At 36.2% G+C, this 21,541-nt stretch overlaps 2 protein-coding genes across 11 annotated transcripts in view; one reads left to right on the top strand and one right to left on the bottom strand.

Moving 5' to 3' along the window:
* Nucleotides 1–21,541, top strand: part of plb1 (phospholipase B1) — a 90,670-nt gene that overhangs the window by 29,654 nt on the left and 39,475 nt on the right. The gene's annotated exons all lie outside the window — the stretch shown is intronic.
* The window catches only part of kcnh1a (potassium voltage-gated channel, subfamily H (eag-related), member 1a), a 93,957-nt gene that overhangs the window by 61,268 nt on the left and 11,148 nt on the right, over nt 1–21,541 (bottom strand). For 5 of the 9 annotated variants that reach the window (XM_073927345.1, XM_009293096.5, XM_009293099.5 and 2 more), the window contains 3 exons: nt 18,009–18,401; nt 5,695–5,721; nt 2,274–2,703 (listed from right to left, as the gene is read on the bottom strand). In XM_073927345.1, the coding sequence (XP_073783446.1) occupies nt 2,274–2,703; nt 5,695–5,721; nt 18,009–18,401 (850 nt within the window). 9 annotated transcript variants of the gene reach the window in all.

Raw genomic sequence — 21,541 nt, 5'->3', positions numbered from 1 at the left:
CTGGTATGTGGCCTGCTCTGTCTTCAGATGTAGTGGCTCACAGGAAACACATAAAAATGCCTTAATTTCATATATTTCACACATATTTCACAAGTTTGGACTTACTTATAATTTAGAAGCAGTAATGTGTATTTGACTTAGGAAGGGCTCTGCGGTCAGATACACTCCCGAATTTAGAGTACCCCCTTGTCTAAATGTGGTTATAACTTGTAGGGAACGTCAATCGATTAAAGTAAGTCTATTCCATTTGTACCTCTTGGAGTTAATTAGCTTGAGTGTGCTCCAGCTGTGTTCAGTTAAGCTAATTATCTGAACATGCTCCTCCCTAACTTAGTAAATAAAACATCATGAAAGAGTAATGTCCCAGAAAGAGTGGGCAAAAACATACTTCAGTGCAAAAAATGCTTTTCTTTGCTAAACGTTGTCTTGTTTCTTGACCAGATATCTAAAAAATACAAAATCAAGAAACATATTCTAGATAAGAAAACGTATTGTCTTATTTTAAGGAATAAGATCCCACAAATCCTGATTTGTTTTTCTTTAAAACAAGCAAAATAAACTGACAAAGAGGTCAGCAAAATAATACTGTTTTTCATTTTGACATACAATTATTTTGCTTACCCCATTTTGCTTGTTTTGAGGAAAAATACACTTAATTTTGGCATATTATTTCATAAAACAAGACAATATTTTTTGTTTGTCTAGGAAATGCTTCTTGATTTAAGAATTTTTTAAATATTTGGACTAGAAACAAGACAAAAAATCTAAATAAGAAATGCATTTTTGCAGTGCTTTGTGTGCTGTATGTGTTAGCCATACTGCTATTAAAAACTCAGGCGAAACTAAACTGGATTCACAGGAGGACTGCATTTAAAAGATATAGCTGTATCTACAATTAGACTGAGTAGTTAAGTAATCTTTTAGATATAATTCTTGTTCGTTTATTTTGGTGATTGTTAGAAAACACCAGCTTTAATTCAGTTGTGTTTAGAATTAGATCATCATCCTTCATGTGCAGAGAGTGCTGTAGCTGTCAGTGTGGTGTTGGTGTGTTGTTCACAACTCGGGATCGGCTGAGGTGTGTGTGCTATGAAGGTTTTGCTACCGCAAAAATTGATCGCTACCATCCATTGATAGATTTCAGTCACATGACCTGTACAGAGACCTGGCAGGCAAAACAATGGGTCGTAATGGCAGCTTACACTGGAATCTCCATAGAAACACAGCACAAGCTGGTCAGATTTCCTTCTGTTTCAAGCTATGAATATTTAGACCACATGCCAAAAAAACAAACAAAGAGATATTCACAACAACTGTAAAATTTTGCTCACATGATCCATACAGAGCACCTGCCACCTTATTTCAGTCTTTAAGAACCGCCAGGTCCCAATCAGAGCTCCAACTATAGCGAAGTTTACATCTGTGTTCTGGAGAATCACTCAGAAATGTAGTGATTGTTGATGGCAATTTACTGTGAAACGCATCTGCTTTTATATATGGCATCTGTTCCTTTTGCATACATTAATATTTGCTAATAGGGGAAATGTACAGTATTCATTTATTTCTGCTTTTTATACCTTGACGTTGCATTTTAAGCCACTCCTTAAGTTAACTTAAAGAGGCGGTCCAGAGTGTATTTTTAAGGCTTGGTTGTGTTTATAAGATGCATAGCAATGTGTACTCATGCTTCATTTGTAAAAAATCACGTTATTTTTTCATCTGTCTTACTTTGATTATATACACCTACTCAGCTAACATGAAAACCCCTGTCATGTTTCCTAGTTTCTCTGAAAGGCCGCTCTTAAGAGGCTCTGATTGGTCAGCTAACGTAATGTGCTGTGATTCGTGGATCGGCTTTACGTGACCAGAAAAAGCTTCATGCCCCTACAAGCACACGCTTTGTGTCTGCTCGCATCACGTGACCACACACAATGACACAGCCACACACACACAGCCCCACACTGTTATGTGCTTCTCTGAGCTCCAGAGAGCAGTGCACGCCAGACAGTTTATCCAGGATGTACAGCTAGATCGCATCTCACTACAGTTGTTAAACGTGATATTCAGACATCCCAGGTCTCCCGTACTAGAGTAGAGACAACTCTATTCCTTGAACCCTGAACTTCAAGTTCAATTTAGCACTGCATTGCTTGATATTCTGTACAACTGAACCCAAAATGCTTATATGTGCAACAACAACTTGTTTCTATATGAAAAACACTGTATTTTTCACTCAGATGTTTATAAGAAGTACATAAAGCTTTTCAACTCACATCCGATCATCATCATGGCCACGGCGAAGATCTTCTCCCCATCTGTGGTTGGAGCGATGTTCCCAAAGCCAATACTGGTCAGGCTGGTCATGGTGAAGTACAGAGACGTGATGTAGACTGTATCTTTAGTGGGTCCACCTTCCCATCTTCCCGTCCCACTTGCATTGAAGCGGTAGGGTGTCCCGATGCTCTCAGCAAGCATATAAAGCCAGCTGTCCGTACGCACTGTGTTACGATCCTCATCAATGACCTCATAGTCTCCAATGCTGTACCAGATGCAGGCCAGCCAATGGGCCGCCAACCCAAACACACAAACCAGCAGAACCAAAACCGCCGCTCCATACTCGATGTAGTGATCCAGTTTGCGAGCCACTCGGCCAAGACGCAAGAGCCGAACCACTTTCAGCGAACTAAACAAACTACTAATACCCTGAGGGAGAGAAAAAGAGATTAATTAATTAATTAATTAAACAGAGTAATAGTTCAAAAGTGTTTTCATCCATCCGTCCAATTATAATCATTACAGGCTGAAGCAATTCTATAGGCACTTTTGTCTTTTCTTGAGTCTAAAAAAGTGCATTTCTTTTGTCCTTTAACACAGATACTTTGTGTGTATAAATATGCACAGGCGTCTGCCAAGCCAGCCCTCTGAAATCAACAATACAGAGAGCTGAAACAGCACCTGAGCAGCCAGAACAAAGAGCTTCTCAGATCTGAACAAACACGCTGGAAAATAGTCAAAAATAACCTGTGTACTTTTTTTTTCTTTCTAAAAGTGTACTTCTGTGTTGTCAAAGCATGGTTTTCCATATTTTTTGCTGCAGTCATTAATCTGAGGATCGGAACTGAGGATGAACTACTGCTAGTTATGCAAGTAATGGTTTAGTGAGGACTTTATTTTAATATTAGGGTGAACTCTTACTTTATTTATTATATATTCGCTGACTTGGTGAACTATGAATGTGTGCTCATGAATTAAACAGCTTTCTTGAGAGCACTGCATGTCAGTCAAACAAACTACTATACACATAAGGACATCAATATATGCACTAAGGTTGAACAGAGACTTGCTTTAGGGGAATGGCCACAACTATAACATTAAATATATATAATGTGGGACATAAATATGCAAGCCAAACCCAGACAGAAACCCTGGATTCTTTGTATGTCTGCATTTGTAAATCGAACAGTCTTCTAGATCAGAAAATGGTCTTTTTATTAGCCAGGGAATTACAGTAGCGGGGTAGATATTACAAAATTTGATTGCATCACTTTGTTTTGTCAGTTCTTTTCTGAAAAAGTGAAAATCTGAAAATATTCCAGTTTCTTTTTAGCAATTCAGCTGTAATCTCAAATTTAAAAATTGCATTTTGACGAGAATTTAGGCACACTTTCACAGTCAGTGTGCGTTCATTTTGTAATAAAGAGATAGTTCACCAATTAAATGAAAATTCTGTTGATTAATTTCTCACCTTCGTGTCATTTCAAACCTTCATTTTTTATGCACATTTCATCCACATGGTAGAATTCGATAAAATTATTGAAAAAAAATTATTGAAAATCACTAAAAAGAGGTGTTCATTTCCTTTCCTTCTGCTTAGTCTCTGATTTATTAGTTATTACTCCAGCATATGTTTTACGCAGCGGATGCTCTTCCAGCTGCAACCCAGTACTGGGTAATTCCCATACACTCTCATTCACACATACACTCATATACACTATGGCTAATTTTGTTTTCCCAATTCACCTGTACTGCATGTCTTTGGATTGTGGGGGAAACCGCAGCACCTCAAGGAAACCCACGCAAACATGGGGAGAACATGCAAACACACACGCAGAAATGAAAACAGGCCGTGCCGGGACTCAAACCCTCAAACCAGCGACCTTCTTGCTGTGAAGCAACAGTGATGAGCCACTGAGCCACCGTGCCCCCCCTAGAAAGAGGTATTTTTAAGAAATGATTGACAACCGGTGTTGAGTAAATTTACTTATACACACACACATATATATAAATATATATATACTTATACTTAGGAGGTGCTTCTGGGAGATAATAGTGTGCTATTTCAAAGTGAAACTGTCGACTTTTCTGGATAAAGAGATCAACAATGAAGCCTGTTTCTACAAATTAATGGATAGCTATGTCTTCAAAGAATGATCACATGATGCGTCTGTTCACCAGATGAGCTGTTTAGGCAAATTTCTCAGTAGCTAAATACATTGCTCAGCATATATGCGTACACCCAAATCGCTCTTTTAAATGCATATGTTCAATAGGAAGCTACAATATTATAATTGTGCATATACATTAGATTAGTCAGAACTGAAGCTAAATCTGGAGATAATCTGACAAAATAACAATAATGGTCAAAAATCTAGTACACCCACATTTATATGTTATAAAAAATTATTAAACACAAATTTAAATGAGGAAAAATTAAGAGAAGCAAAAACTGAAAAGTTTTGTTAAAATTTTGTAGGTTGTAATTTTTTTATTTTTGCAATATTTGCTTGAATTTAAGTGTATTATCTTTCAATTTCTAAATATGTTTGGTGACTAAATTATTATTTTAATAAATATATCTGTTTTATAAATCTGGTTTGTTTAAATGCACAAAATACATTGCCTATATTCACTGAAAAATTGATCAAAATATTAATTTTTAAAATAGGGTGTACTCAATTAAGCTGAGCACTTTTTTTCCTGATTGTACACACTTTTTTGCAATTTATGAAAGTTATGAAAAGCATATATTTTCACTTCATTCATTCATTTTCTTTCGGCTTAGTTTCTATTTCAGATCTCTATTCTCACACCTATAAACACTCATTCATACACGCGCATATTTAGTTTATTCGATTTACCTATAGCGGAGGTCTTTACACTGTGGAGGAAACCGGTGCACCCAGAGCAAACCCACGTGAATACGGGAAAAACATTCAAACTCCACACAGAAATGCCAACTGGTCCAGCCGTGACTCGAACCAGCAACCTTCTTGCTGACCAATGAGCCACCGTGCCGCCCTTATATTTTCCATTTTCAACTATAATTTTTAGGCTAATGGAAAGGCAGCTAGTGAAAAACATAACAGCAAATGAGTTTGGAATGACATGAGAGTGATTTTTATTTTTATTTCTAGGTGAATCATTCATTTAATGACCCCACTGTACCCAATCAATACATCCACTTTGTTACAAACACCCATACATCAAACAAACGAAACATATTATCCACCGCAAACAAACATTTAAATGTCAACAGTTCAAACTTAAACCAATAAGGGTCTCTCAGCTAATTTGATTAGAAGCATGAAATAACAGAGTCTAATCTAATAGTGTTTTTGGTCACATCAGTGTGTGATTGAGGCCCTGAGGCACAGCATATCAATCAAACGGCGAGTTTTGAGATGAAAGGCCTACTTGAGTGACAGCCCGATGATTCCAGTTCTTCATTCGCCCACAACAAACACAGGCAGTGCAAGGGACATGCAAAAAGAAAGAGGGATGAGGAGGGAAACAAACAAAAACAAAAGAGAGTGACAATGGTCAACAGAACAATACGTGGACAGTCATTGCAAACAAAAAAAGAGTGACGAAGCCGAGCCTCCACCGTTTGCGAGATCACAGGCATAGCAGACATTAATAATCAAGCTTCTGCTGCTAAGGCAATGCGAAACGATGACAGATGTCTCTGTGAAATCAGACGAGGGTTATGCAACATAAGATAATTATGCAAACCAAAGTTTTGAAATGAAACACCTGAGGAGGATTTCGATTATTAAAAAACCACACAGATCTCCCTGTAGGCCATAACAATATGCACCTGTACCGGATGATGGAACAGATAGGTGTGTGTCTGTGTGTGTATGTGTGTGTGTGTGTGTGTGTGTGTGTGTGTATGTGTGTGTAAGCCTTCTGTTTGTCCGTGGAGAGAAAGAATTATTGGTTGCATTCCAATTTGCATTCCCTTATTCGCTAAAAGTATGACCCATATGTCATTTACTGATGGAAACGTGCACACTTCTGGGGTTGTTGTGAGCATGCTAGGGTGTGTTAGTTTGTGGCAAAAATATGAAATTTCAGCAGATTATTATCGCTTGCCTTAATACAATAATCACGTATTTATGAGATGAACGCTGAGAAATGACACCAGGATGTCATAATGAGAAGAAGCATGTTTTCTTCAAGCGCGGAGTTTCTGAGTCGGGGGTCTTGTTAATTATTGAATTATGCTAGAAAGCTTTTTGATATTGTTTATAACACATTGATGGAGAACTGCGATGAAGCTTGGCAGACAATGTTGCTCACTGAAGCCTTTTATTAGGCAATGAAATAGTTTTGAAAAAATATTTCAATTGAATGTTTCTATACATTTCTATATCATTCTTTCATTCATTTATTTGCCTTCGGCTTATTCTTTTACTTATCAGGGGTCGCCACAGCAGAATGAACCGCCAACTATTCCGTCATATGTTTTATACAGCGGATGCCCTTCCAACTGCAGCCCGGCACTGGAAAACACCCATATACTCGCATTTACACACTCATACACTATGGCCAATTTTGTTTGCCCAATTCACCTACAGCGCATGTCTTTGGACAGTAGGGGAAACTGGAGCACCTAAAGCTGAGTCTGAGCACCTGGAGTAGGGATGCAATGATTAACTAGCTTCACTGTTTCTGCATGGAACAAAACTGCTGCAACTTAACAAAGTTATGCCAACTGTGCGCTAGTTTAATGTTCCGAGCTTATACACCGAGACTAATACGCACGCACACTGCATTTACTATGGCTGAGGCTATTAACTAAGGGCCGTTCATATGTTGTGTCTTTTGCACTTTGTATGAAATATACACATTTCTACCCCAAAGAAGAAGAAAAAATACTAAATGAAAATACTAAACATGTTCGTAATATAGTTGATCAAAAGTGCCTTTCAGAGAGAGGTTCAGCAGCCTTTGACTACATTTGTACTTTTTAAAAGGGAAATACTAAACTAATGTGTAGCTTAGATTTACATTAGACAAAACATTTATTGTTTTTTTATGTTTATTCGTTGTTCTGTCATTTTTCATCAGTGTAAAATTATTACTTATGTTTAAAAGCCAAACACTGTTTTCATTTATTTTTAAGTCCAAAAAGAAAAGGATTATTGTTTGTTTATTTTTTTTATTTGTACTGTAATAATTGGTTACTGAGCAGCAATAAATAATACTTTAAAATATAAGGAGTTTTCACATGATTTTCTAAACTAGTGATGTTTTGAAATTAATAAATGCATAATAATCATGATAAACGTGAAACCGTGAATTCTTACTTATACTACAATCAGAGAACCAAAATTATAATCATTCCATCCCTAACCCAGAGGTAAACCACGCCAACATGGGGAGAACAAGCAAACTCCACACAGAAAATGCCAACTGGCCGAGCCAGAACTTGAACGAGTGACCTTCTTGCTGTCACTGACCCACTATTTCTATAGCATACAAACATCTTTCTAAAATGCTAAAATTTAGAAAGTTAAATTCTAAATTTCTAAAATTCTTTTGAACTTCCTTTTAATGATCATGTAAAACATGCAGCATGGTTTCCACATAGCGTATTGTAACATAGATGTTAATACATTTTCCTTGAGGCCCAAATCAGTTTCTAAAGCATCAGGTGACACTGAAGATTGGAGTAACATTAACTTTGTGTCCCAGACAGTAAAGAGTTACTGTATTTTTATTTTATGAAATATTTGAAGCCTTTGTGAGCATAAGACATTTTCAAGGACAATCTTTAATCCAACGCTAAAATGTCTTCTTTTTTTTTAACTGAATCAAAAGTATGAATGTACCTATTTTGTTCTAATCCAAATCAACTGAAAGCACACCATGTCTCCTGAATAGGAACTTCAGGTCTTGCAAAATTATACACTCTTTAAAACAATGGTTCTTTATTGATATCATGGATTCCTTGAATATCCTTTAACATTCTTAGAACCTTTCAAAAACACAGTTTTACAAGTTTTGCAAACTAATTTTGAGAGGAACACATGATGTGATTGATTATGGCTAGACCCTCATCTGTAATCAGTAATAATCAGATTGATTCAAGTCTACAATAAATAGACAGATTTTGCCTTACTACATTACCTACGTTTTGGAAGAATCACTCCTTCCACCCCATCACCTCCTTTTCCTCACTTTACCAGTAGGAGCTCTCGAATCCTACCTGATCTCAGACCCCCTTATATGCTTATTGACCAGGCAGAAGCCCTGGGCTCAATTATCTCCGAGCTCAGCGTTTTCTCCTGGGACAGCATGCTAAACCTGCAAATAGCGTCAAGCAATATCTAGTAGTAAACATAGTTTATGGTGTAAAAAGATTTTTAGATTAATAAAAATTTCATTAACACTTACAAAAATCTATTTTCAAATGATTTGATTTCAAAACCTTTATTTTTGACGCATTATACTGTAACTTTGTGTTTATACACTTAAATTTAGAATTGTTGTCGGTACAAATTGAAATCTCAGCATTTATTCTCTTTGCACATTTTTTTACTGAAAGCATCCCACCAATATAAAAAATTCAAATACTGTGTATTATTTTTCCTTTCATATGCTTTTCCAATGTAAAGGAACACGTGTCTTTTAAGGTTCACCTCAGTGTGAACTTCAGTATAGCAGCCATTTCCTCCTCTGTTTCGATACAAATCAATCGGAAAGCAAGCAGCAGACAGCATGCATTATTCTCCATCAGAGCATCGTCACCTCAGGATCTAATTCGCCTCGTGTTGCATAACTCTCTAAGGATGGCGTTATTTATGGTGGTGCTCTGTTCTTGGGGCTGGTTGTGCTGAGCTCAAAGCCCGGCAGCGAGCGCAGACAGATCTGATGAGTTTGATGTAGCTGATCACGGTAAACTGCTGCTGACAGCCCCTCTGAACAGCCATATGCCCAGGGGCAAGATGAAAGCTGGGATCCTGCATAAGTGTGTATGTGTGTGTGTGTGTGTGTGTGTGTGTGTGTGTGTGTGTGTGTGTGTGTGTGTGTGTGTGTGTGTGTGTGTGTGTGTGTGTGTGTGTGTGTGTGTGTGTGTGTGTGTGTGTGTGTGTGTGTGTGTAAGTGGGAGGGAAGAGCATCTGAGTGGATGAATGTGATGGTATCATATTCATTTGTAACTTAAGTTAATGTGTGTGTGTCATAGAGTTTGTGTGTGTTTTTCTCTGTTGAGAATCACCGCAACAATATGGACATAATGAGCTGGATCACTTATTAGTCAAATTCCTCATAGTCTTCATGTTGATCCAAACCTATATGGCTTTCTTGTCAGATTTTTTTACTGACTGTTTCCACAGTTATTAATCTACAAAATGAAAATGAATGTTGTCCAAAACTACACTGAACCCCAGTGAATTAAAACACTTTTTAACCACTTTATACAGTTTAGACATGTTGGAAATGAACAATGATAATTTTCATATATTATGAAAAACTAAACTGAAACTGCTCAGTCAGCCTATGTTAATTTAATTCCAATTAAATGAATGCAAATTATGAAATAATGATGATTTCTCTTAATAGGGAGTTGCATAATCCTCACCTTGCACTCTATTGTATATACCATATGAACGTTACAAAATCCAGTTATTTTTAAATTTTGTCTAGTAAATAAAAGTTAACGTCTAAAAAAACTTGAACCACAACAAACGGAAACACAGTTCAGAGTTTTACAAATATATAGTGAACTAAAGTGTTTTCTTAGTAGTGACATCTTTTGTTCTATGTGATTAATGTTGTACATAACGTTTCATCTTCCTCATTGAAACCACATCCAAAGGTATTAAGTTTTTTTTTTTTTGCATCCATGTTTTTTGACTCTCAAATTGCCTAAATTACATTCAAATGTCCTGTTTCAGGGAGCGACATGGTGGCTCAGTAATTAGTGCTGTCACCTCACAGCAAGAAGGTCGCTTCAAGTCCTGGCTGGGTCAGTTGGCAAATCTGTATGGAGTTTGCATGTTCTCCCTGCGTCTGTGTGGGTTTCCTCCATGTGCTTTGGTTTTGAAGTGAATAAACTAAATTGGTCGTAGTGTATGTGTTTGAATGAGTGTGTATGGGTGTTTCCCAGTACTGGGTTGCAGCTGGAAGGGCATCCACTGCATAAATAATATGCCAAAATAGTTGGTGGTTCATTCTGGCTACCTCTGAAATAGAGACTAAGCCGAAGGAAAGTTAATGAACGAATAAGCTCTTAGACTGATGCCATTTAGTTCTTGTTCGTTATTATTGATTTAATACGAATGCTATTGATATTTCACCAAATGAACAGTGAGCATCTATTTACAAATGATCAATTAATGCAAATAAATTTAAAGAGATAGTTCACCCAAAATTCTGTCATCATTTACTCATCCTTTACTAGTCACAAGCTGTTGTTTTGCAAGTTTTTTTTTACTTTTTGTTCAACAGAAACAAAAGAAAACTTCATAAAGGTTTGGAACCACTTGACAAAGAGAAAATGCTGAGTACATTTTTATATTTGGGTTCCTTATATAACAAACCTGCAGTATATATTAATTTGTAACACTATTTAGGTATACCCATCAAATGTGTACAATGAGTAAATAAGAATATAGTATATTGAATTTGGACAATTTTTAGAGATCAGCTTTTCTGAGGCTCTGGTTTCCTCCACAGACCAAAGACATTTGGTATTGGTGAATTGGATAAACAAAATTAGCCATAGTGTGTGTGGATGACAGAGTGCATGGGCATTTCTCAACATGGGAGTTTACAAATTAGCGAACACTACATTTACTACATTTTTGTGGCTGTAAACTATTTATTTGGGTTGAATTTAAACAAACAAATGATGTTGAACATTACTAAATTTAATTGTTTTATTAAATTCAACCCATAAAAATTGTTTGGAACAATTTTGCAGACATCCTTTTTTCAGGGCATAATCACACTAGGTGCAGTTGCCTTGAACCAAAATGCGATTGTTCTCCCTCTCCTCTCCCCCTCATCCTGCACTCACACTGAATTTTGCCTTCCGAACCTGAGCACGCTTACATCATCGATGATGTGACTGTTCAGTTTATATTATGATATATTTATATTATAATTTTAGTCGTTTGAGACACACAGTCAAATATTTGACAGATTCATAAATTTTGACACTCATAAATGTTCATGAAATTCCACGTGCTGCACATATTAGTAGGTTTCCTGAAGGTACAGCTGACATGCAGTGATGGGTTTGTATCTTTGATAAACTAAAATAATAAAAAAATGATAAAAGTAGATGTATTTCCAATTTTCTTCCGAATTATTGAAAAAAACAAGAAAAGTGATGAACCATTTGCTATGAAGAGACCTATCAATCAAAGGCAGAACTCGGCTTACTAAAGCAGAAGGTATTTCTAGATTGTCATATGCTACCCATTCTATATCAGTTGATAAACACACAAACAAACTAACTAATGGAATTTTGACAAAATTTCTTTGAAAAAAATATTTTTAAATATTTAAAAATAATATTAACAAATAATGCTAAATTCATAAAGGCGATCTAAATTTTTATTGATTTGAATACCCTAAATGATCATTTTAAAATTAATTAGATAAGACAATTTCATCTAAATACTTTCACCAGCAAAGAAAAAAACGACATCAATGACATAGAAAAAAAAAACTTTTCCCCTTATAGTTTTCTTATTTGGAATAATGCTAATATCTTGTGTAAAGACTATAGTCACTATTTTTTCATAACTGGTTTATAAAAAAACTAATATTAGTTAATCAATTATTTAATAATTAAGGAACATTATTTACATTTACAGAATTTATCACAAGATCTAAAAAATTCCTATGACATTACAGGAATTTACGATGCTAAGAGGGGCAATGCCTGCTGACAACATATGCTGTTCAAAAGCAGTATGTACAGCGTTTTCGTTTTTTTCTCCTAGACCTGAACAAACCTCAGTCGGTTTTAACTGTTTCTCTGAATGTTAGCCTAATAGTCAAAATTAGATCTGTAATCTTAAAAGAAAATCTGTCTATACCGTAGGTTGTTTTTTACTGGAACAATATTTTATATAATGTAAACTGGACTCGAGTATGGTCATTACCTCAAAATCATTTTTATTACAAATAAGGCTAAAGAAATATCATTTAAATTACTTCATAGACTTTATCCTACAAAATATCTCTACAAAACTATAAAATTAGTATTGAGTTAGAATGCTGTTTTTGTTAAAGCTTTAAATGATACTATTTCACATTTATTTTGGTCTTGCCAATATACTTGACTTTTTTGTATTAATGTTAAAGCTTTTATTTTTTATGATATTTTAAAATAATTTTCCTTCTCTTATAAACATGTGATTTTGGGTATATTATGTTACGATGTGCTCTTAAAAAGAAGCTGGTTTAATTGTAAATTTTATTTTATTAATTTGTAAATTTCACATACATAATCCAAGTTTGCCAAAAGCAAACCTCTCTTCATGGTGCTAGAAAAAGAGATTCAAATGTATATTAAAGAGATTTCTAAGTCTAAAAATAAAAGCAATTAAAACAGTTAGTATATGCTCCTTCTTTAACATTTTTGCATAAAAATGTTTGTATATGCATTTTCTGTTATAAAAGTGCATTTAATGCAGCATTATTGTCGTATAAGAAAACATGCTGGTTCTTGTTAATAAAAATAAATTATGACAGTTTGATAAATTATGTTAATTGAAAAGGAAGAATGATTCATAAATCCATATGAAACAGTTCCTTAAAAGTGGCATCACGTCTTCATTTTTGGGCTTAGACACGCTTTGCACTTACACTACAAGCGTATCACACCAAAGCCCAACTTAACCCCCCTCTGGCACACCTCTTCCAACCGGGCTAGGGCAGGCCAACTGAACTTGTCTGAGCACGATTCAGAGCACTCACACTTGTCAAGCAAACCAGGAACCAATCAGATAGCATATTGTGAGTGCACCCTCAGTGCTGGGTTGCATCTAGAAGGGCATTTATGTAAAAAAAACACGTGCCAGAGAAATTGTCGGTTCACCTTGCTGTGGCAACCCATGATGGATCAGGGACTAAGCCAAAGGAAAGTGACTGAGTGCGCTTTTGAGAGCTAATACGGAATTTAACCCTTAAAAAAAGATTAAAGTTTTTTAAAATGTCTTCTTTGCCCACTTCAACAAAGAGATAAAAGGTGTAAAGCTTAAGCATATAAGTACAGTATGAAACATGTTTAGAAAGTGAAAACATGAATTTTGATTTCATGCCAACTTTAAGGTTGAGTAAATAATGACAAAATATAAATTTTTTTCAGTAATAGTCGAGTGCAGTGGAATGCAGGTGAGGTGTGTAATGGCATTTAACACTGGGCAGAAAGACTGCTCTTATTCTCTGTGCACTGGCGGAAATTGATTGTGAGTTCAATTAAATGCAGACAGACAGCTCAGTTTAAATCGTTATACGGTCAGAGATTGATCGAGCGCAAAAGCTTCATCCCACTACAGTGACTCCAGCCTCACCAGCAGTGAATCACGCACCATCGACAACTATACCATGCTATTAACCCTATCCAGCGAATGAGAGAGTCAAAGTAAGGGAGGCGGAAAAAAACTCCAAAGCACTTAAACACTTGAAATAAAAATTCAAGGAGTTAATTTGATAGCCTGAAAGGGAACTCTTAGCTTGAGATCAATGAAAGGGTTTGGGTGCACCGCGCTCACACGTCCCAATCAATATTAATTAGCACCAAAGATTTGCTCCATTACAAGCTCAAATACTATCCCTCACACAATAACTCGGACAAATGATTCGTTTAATGTTGCAGGGCTATAATACCTACACGCTTAATATAGCTCTGAACAGATGTTTAGAAGTAAAAAAAAAGGATCCTGTGAGTCTCATCTAAGAAGTGTGTCTATACTTTCGCATTTAGATTTGTTTCCACTTCCCCTTGGTGTATTTAAAATAACATCTTTGAATAGTTACGAGCAGACCCTAGGTAGCAACTTATTAAAATCTCCTCTAGGCTATTGAGTTGTAACATCAATGCTAGCTATGTTTTCCCTTTAATGAGAGCCAGCGGGGTAGCCTAACACTTTTCTTCAGTTTTTCCTTTTTAAGGGAGGATTACTCATTTCCTTTACACAAAAGAATGTTCTCCATTTCCCCGCACCAACCTGTCTTCCATATAAGCCTAAATATATCATTTGTCACTTCGATGAAATGGGACCAATAAGAGCATTTACTAAACCAGTGCCGCTACTGCAAGACAGAATGAGTCGTGCCCTGTCATCTTGATACAAATAAACTCATGTAGGATTCATGATCCAAGGATTCAAGGACTCGTTGCTGTCCTTGTGCATTTAATTATTGGTAAATATGTATTCTAATAATGCTTTACCTGTAAAGTGAGGATGTGTTCACACTTGAAGTTTGGTTCTCTAGTTCAGCGGTTCACACTGTCATTTATAAGACCACTCATATTGAACTGTAAAACACAGTAACTTATATGCCATGAAAAAAAACAGGTATCCTTTTAGCATTCTTTGCTGTTTAGGTTCACATAGTTTAATGCTACTTCCTGCCTTTTGGTCCACTCATTTGTCTTTGGTCCATTAGCATTCATATTTCAGTTAAACTGCACCAAAGTTTGTTTGGAATTGGACCGAGACCTTTCTTTTCAGAGGTTTTGGTCCAGATGTTTTGTGCACATCAGGGAAGCATTCACATTTTTTTAGAATAACTGCACAAACAAAACCACTGCACCAGAGTTTATTTTAAATCAAACTAAACTTACCCAGTGTGAACACACGCTGTTAAATGTTTTCAACATTTAAATCCATATAGCTAAAGTTTACAAATTTCCCTCCAAAGTAAAGCTCTCTGAACAATATCTTAAATAACACTACAGACATACTAAAGAGCTCCTATTATGCATTATAAAGGTCATAATTTGTTTTTTGTCACAACAAAATGGCTAATAAATCGAGATAAGGCCCAATTGCTTAAATCAGGGTTTGCTTTATACAGCTCATAAAGCGGTCCTGCAAGTGGGCCGCGATTAACTTAATTAACTTAAAATTTACTTAGTTATTGTGCTATTATTATTTGATTTCATCATTAAATATGTGTTGGTGAATGATTGGTAAAATGATTTGTGTAATGGCATTTCCTGTTTTCTTGATTACTTCAGACTCGGTGCAAAAATAGCCTCACTGCAAAATACAGAATTTACCGTGGCTGCACTTTCAACCACTGCACATCAACTAGGACTACATGCTGAGCTGTATAAAGCAAGCCGTCATGCAAATGTAAAGGATGCAAATATAAAGAAACAACGATTAGAGTTATAACCAGTTCACGCAAGCCTCACGTCTGCGACTCATATCGGAGTCGCTCATCTCCGTTGATTAACAAACTATGCATGCTCTATTCGAACTCTTTAAAATATCAGCATTGTCCAAATTATTATTTTATAATTTAAGTGTGAGCGTTTTATAACAGTCCCATGCCCATCCAGGAGGATCTAGTGAGACTCGGTGGTGTTTTAGTGAACAGCTGTTCACTACTGTCAGTGAATTCCAATAATATCCTAAAAACCCAACTGCCTTCAGATTGACGTGTTTCAACAGATTTACAGTGTTTTTACTGTATTTTACTTTCAGATTTAAGCCTTAGCTGAATGTTTTAATTCACTTGTTTATGAAACTGACTAACAATTGAATCAGTTTGAAATCCAAACTTCCTATTTGAATATATGGTAAATATCAATAGAGTGTCAATAGCCAATTGTTCTGGGCTGTGTGTGTGTGAAATAATTCACTATCTCTCCAGAGATTTAATGTACAACACTGGTCTGAGATCAGGCTTGCTCTTTCACTGGCGCTAGATTTATTTAAAACAGAGCAGATGTTAGAGAGAATCTGAAGAGGTCTTTCAACAAACAAGCAATTAGCTCAACAAATATAAAGGTGATAAAATTGTTTTTGATATAAGGTGCGGAATTATAACGGACAGAAATATACAGTCACTGTAAAACTCTGCTACTTGTAAATGAAAAAGAAATAATGAAACAAAGCATTATAATTCCTTCATTAATCATTAAAATCATGTCAACAGTCCTAAAATCTGGAAATCAAGTGCACATTGCACTTCTGGCTCAAAAAATAGAAATATATATTTTTAAATGGCTTATTATTGTAAAGCATAAAGTAATGGGGTTTACACATCCTTGATATATTTTCCTACATTCATGCTTTTTAAGTCTTTATATGTAGATATTGTAGATGAGACCGCAAAGGTACCGAAGAATACTCATCAAACTTGTAGATTTTAAATACAAACTCAAGGAAGTATTGGAAGCTTACAGGTGGTTATATGAAAGACACATAATGGGATCATAGTTTGTTTTTTTATTTTTGGCAGTTACCTTAATTAAAGCATGTGTAAGATCTTTTCCTGGTCACAAAGCTTTTTTAACAAAGTGGTTTTATCAGTGTGCCAGAAAACTAGATTTCACCAAATAATTTGCATAATTAATGTTAAAAATATATATATTTCATCTTTACTATTTTTGTAATATCTTAAAAAAATTCTTTCTTTTCATTTGCAAAGTCATTAAACAAGCATGTTCCTGTCTTTGAAAGTATTGCTGTCTGCTGCTTTATATAACCCTGTGTATACAATTAAAGACAAAATTCGCTCCTGTCAGCTCATGTAAGTTGTTTATTCTTTATACATATCTTAGAGATATTTCCCATGTGATGTTTAACACAGTGATGTTTTTAACACAATTTTAATCATAAGTAATAATTATGTTAATTAATTAATTTCTAACAACTCATTTCTTTTGTCTTGCCATGGTGACTGAACATAATGTTTTACTAGTTATTTAGCAAAATACCAGCATTCAGATACCAGCTTAACGTTGTTAATTAGGCAAGTCATTGGACAACAGTTATTTGTTCTGTAGCCAAAAAGGGAAAAAAAGATTTCTTGAGGGGGAAAACAATACTGCTATTAGCCATTTTAATTTTTCAAAAACTATTCTCATTCCAGTCAAAAAATGAAACAATACTTTCTCCTGAGGAAGTACTGTGACAAATATGTCCTTGCGCTGTTAAACAGCTCTTGGTAAATATTATATATTCATTCATTCATTCATTTTCTTTTCAGCTTAGTCTTTTTATTTATCTGGGGTCACCGCAGCCGAATGAACCACCAACTTACTCCTTCCAGCTGCGAACCAATCACTGGGAAACACCCATACACTCTTATTCACATCCATATACTACGGTCATTTTAGCTTACCAAATTCTCCTATAGCACATGTGTTTCGACTGTAGGGGAAACCGGAGCACCCAGAGGAAACCCACACCAACACGGGGAGAACATGCAAACTCCAGCCAGAAATGCCAAATGACCCAGCCAGGGCTCAAACCAGCGACTTTCTTGTTGGGAGGCTAAATTGCTACCCACTGCGCCAATCTAAATAATATATATTCTTTTCTATATGTATATATTATAAAAAATTTGTCTTCAGCTGTATATCTCTTTTCTTAATACACTGCAAACTTCAGCACACTAGAAAGCTTGGGCAAAACCAATGTGGCACGTCTCCACACACATTTCAATCTAATCACTGATCATAAATCCTTTTCCCATTTGTGTATGTTTATATATATATAAATGATTTTGTGCGTTGTACTGACCTCATCCACGTTCTCAAAGGCGTTGATGACGTCATAAGGCAGACAGGACAACAGGTCAATCACAAACCATGTTTTCAAGTAATTCATGCGAATCAGTTTGGGGTCTGAAATGACTTCCCCGGCCGGGCCCACAAACGTCGTGTGGAAATTCAGCACAATGTCCACCAGAAAGATCACATCCACTATACTGTCCACCACTAGCCAGGTGACGTTGTTCTGTTTGGTCTTGAAGGAGACGTTGTAGGGCACCATGATGGCTGTGTAGAAGGTGAGTATGAGGATCACCCAGTCCCAGGTGGTCTTGAAGGCACAGTAGTGCAGGATGATGTGAGGAGGGGTTTTGGGCGTCTCTTGTTTGTACTGGGGCAGAATATCAGAGCCCAGCTGGAGAACCTGCGTGTGAGACAGAGAGAAAGCGGATGGTCGTTTATCTGAGCAGAGACAATGAGGAATGATCTGTCTCGACTCTAATGCTCCTTATAGGGGTCTTACCTCAGGGAAAAATCACATGCTATAAAACATCTCATCTGTTTAATAGATACAGATGAAGCCCTGTCGTTGACTAAAATATGTTTTTAATGGACATTTTGAATAAAGCTTGATAGAATTCATGTATGTTGCCATTATATTACTGTATGTATGATTGAAAAATTAATGGAGTGTAACGGAATAGAGACTATTGGTATTCTGGTGAAAAAACAAACAAACAAACAAAAAACCTATGGTAATTTTTTGATAGCACATTATTTATTAAGTTTACAGAGATTTCTGTTAAACCTAATCACAATGCAGTGTATTATAACATTCAAAATGCAGGTAAAACACCTATATTTTATAATTAATACAGAAAATTTGTTCATAGTAAAACTGTATATTATCAAAGTCCCTTTAAGGCAAGTCATTTCATATGTATGTAAGCTCTGGCATTCTGTTTAAATGGGGAAACATCAAATTTTCCAAAACTACTTGCCAAGCTTATGATTAAATTTCATGTTGAGAGTCACCAATAAAATTAAACAACAACTGTCTCTTTAGTTTCATTTCTAGATGTCCAAATCACACAAAATCTGCAGAAACTTACGTCTAGTCCTAGCCCCTCCTTCGGAGTACCGTCAGTCTATAGCGATTGATGTTTGGCTACTGTACTAGAAGGCGGGCTTATTCGCCAAGTATTGGCTCCTGTACTAGATTGGCTCCTGTACTAGAAGCATACCTGTCAACACTCCCGTTTTCCCAGGATTCTCCCGTATTTTACAGTTCTATCCCGCTATGATCCCATAAAGGTATTCTCCCGTATTTTCAGTCTTTCTCTGAAGGGTGGCAAATAAACATTAAAGAGTCAAGTTTCCATATACGCAACCCATACCACCGAACTAAAAGGGGCCGCCCCTTGCTCCTAAATGTGAATCTGTTCTGTGCTTTTGCTTTGACTAGGCACGAAAACACTTTGAAATAAACATAAAAACGGCGCAATTCCCCTTCCTTTTCATTACAAGTGTCGTCTCCCGTTCATATGCAATCCTCAAAACAGTCATATAGAGGTGCATGACGGTCAGCTGACACACTCCATAGTGATAAACAGACGCAGTTTCCCAAATGGATTCTGTACTCTTGATTTGAAGCGGAGCAAAAGTCTGGGTTTTGGGTGTGTGTTTAAACAGACATATACACATAATTAATAATATTAATATCTCTCGTAGATTTAATGTTTCTTCTATTGATCTGTTTAAAGATTTGTACATTAATGAACAACATACAACTATGCTAGAGGACCCTCCCTCTTATATGGATGTTGACCAGTTACTGGAATTGTTCAATTGCTCTTTTTCTTCAATCTTAGACTTTGTTGCCCCCGAAAAAACTAGAACTGTTAAGCCTAGATCAGAGCCTTGGCTAAATGAGACAACTCGGGCATCTAGACAGGCCTGCAGAAAGGCTGAACGCAAGTGGAAGAGAGATAAACTGCAGGTGTCATATGAGATCTTTAAGGAATCTCTCTCTAATTATCAGCGTTCTATGAAGGAGGCTAAGAGGAAATATTTTTCTGAATTAATCAGTACTCATCAAAATAAGGCTGATGTTTTATTCTCCTGCATAAGTTCTGTGACTAACCCTGGGTCTAATGTTGTTATGGAGGAGTCATGTGATACATGTGAAGCTTTTTTAAACTTCTTTACGGAGAAGATTTCTTCAATTAGGTCTGGGATTGCTAGCTTTGATATTGTTTTTCCGGAACCGGATGTGTCCCCTGCTGCACTTGTTAGTTTCACACCTGTCTCTCTTCTATCTCTGACTGATACAGTAGGCAAGATCAAACTTAGCAGCTATCCATTGGATATTTTTCCATCAAAGTTTTTTAAGCAAGCCTTTGAAATTATTGGCCCTAGTATTTTATCCATTATAAATAGGAGTCTTGTTTCTGGTGTGGTGCCTTCTCAGTTGAAACATGCCGTCGTGCAACCTCTCTTGAAAAAGCCTAGTTTGGATAAATCTGTGTTGTCCAATTTTAGACCTATTTCTAAGCTACCCTTTTTATCTAAGATTTTGGAGAAAACAGTTTTAACACAACTGCAGAGCTATCTGGAGCTCAACAGTATTCATGAAGTTTTTCAATCGGGTTTTAAGGCATATCACAGTACTGAGTCTGCACTGCTACGTGTGTTGAATGACATTCTGTTATTTAGGGACTCGGGGCACTCTGTGATCCTTATGCTTCTTGACCTTACTGCAGCTTTTGACACTATAGATCACGAAATCCTTATTTCTCGTCTTGAGAGATTAGTGGGCATTCAGGGCTCTGCCCTTAAGTGGTTTAGATCTTATTTGTCAGACAGAAGCTTTTGCGTTAATGTTGGTCAGACTTTTTCATCCTCCAGACCCCTGACATGTGGAGTTCCACAAGGGTCTATACTTGGACCTATTTTATTTTCTTTATATATTTTACCTTTAGGATCAATTTTTCGTAAATATGGGGTGGCTTTTCATTTTTATGCTGATGACACTCAGATTTATGTCCCTTTTAAAAGTAGGGATAAAAAGGAGCTTGACTCCCTTATGAGATGCCTAGTCGAGGTTAAGAGCTGGCTTTCGTCAAATTTTTTAAATTTCAATGAAGAAAAAACTGAGCTGGTCTGGTTTGGCGATCCTAACCCTCTGCATTTATCAGGTTTTGGTGAGCTTTCCACTTATCAAAAACCTGTTGTTAGAAACCTAGGATTTCAATTCGACAGTGATCTGAAATTTAACAAACAAGTAAATACAGTTGTTAAATCCAGTTTTTACCATTTACGACTTGTGGCAAAAGTAAAGTCGTTTCTCTCTTTTAATGACCTTGAGAAGGTGATCCATGCTTTTATTCTGGGAAGACTTGACTATTGTAATTCTCTGTATGTGGGTATTAGTCAAAATGCCCTAAACAGATTGCAATTAGTACAGAATGCAGCTGCGAGACTTCTGACAGGGACTCGCAAGTTTGAGCACATATCCCCAGTTCTTTCCTCTCTGGGCTGGCTGCCTGTTAGGTCGAGAATTGA

Source organism: Danio rerio, chromosome 17 (assembly GCF_049306965.1).
Source record: "Danio rerio strain Tuebingen ecotype United States chromosome 17, GRCz12tu, whole genome shotgun sequence".
In the NCBI taxonomy this organism is placed as follows: domain Eukaryota; kingdom Metazoa; phylum Chordata; class Actinopteri; order Cypriniformes; family Danionidae; genus Danio; species Danio rerio.
This window is presented reverse-complemented; position numbering and strand designations above follow the sequence as displayed.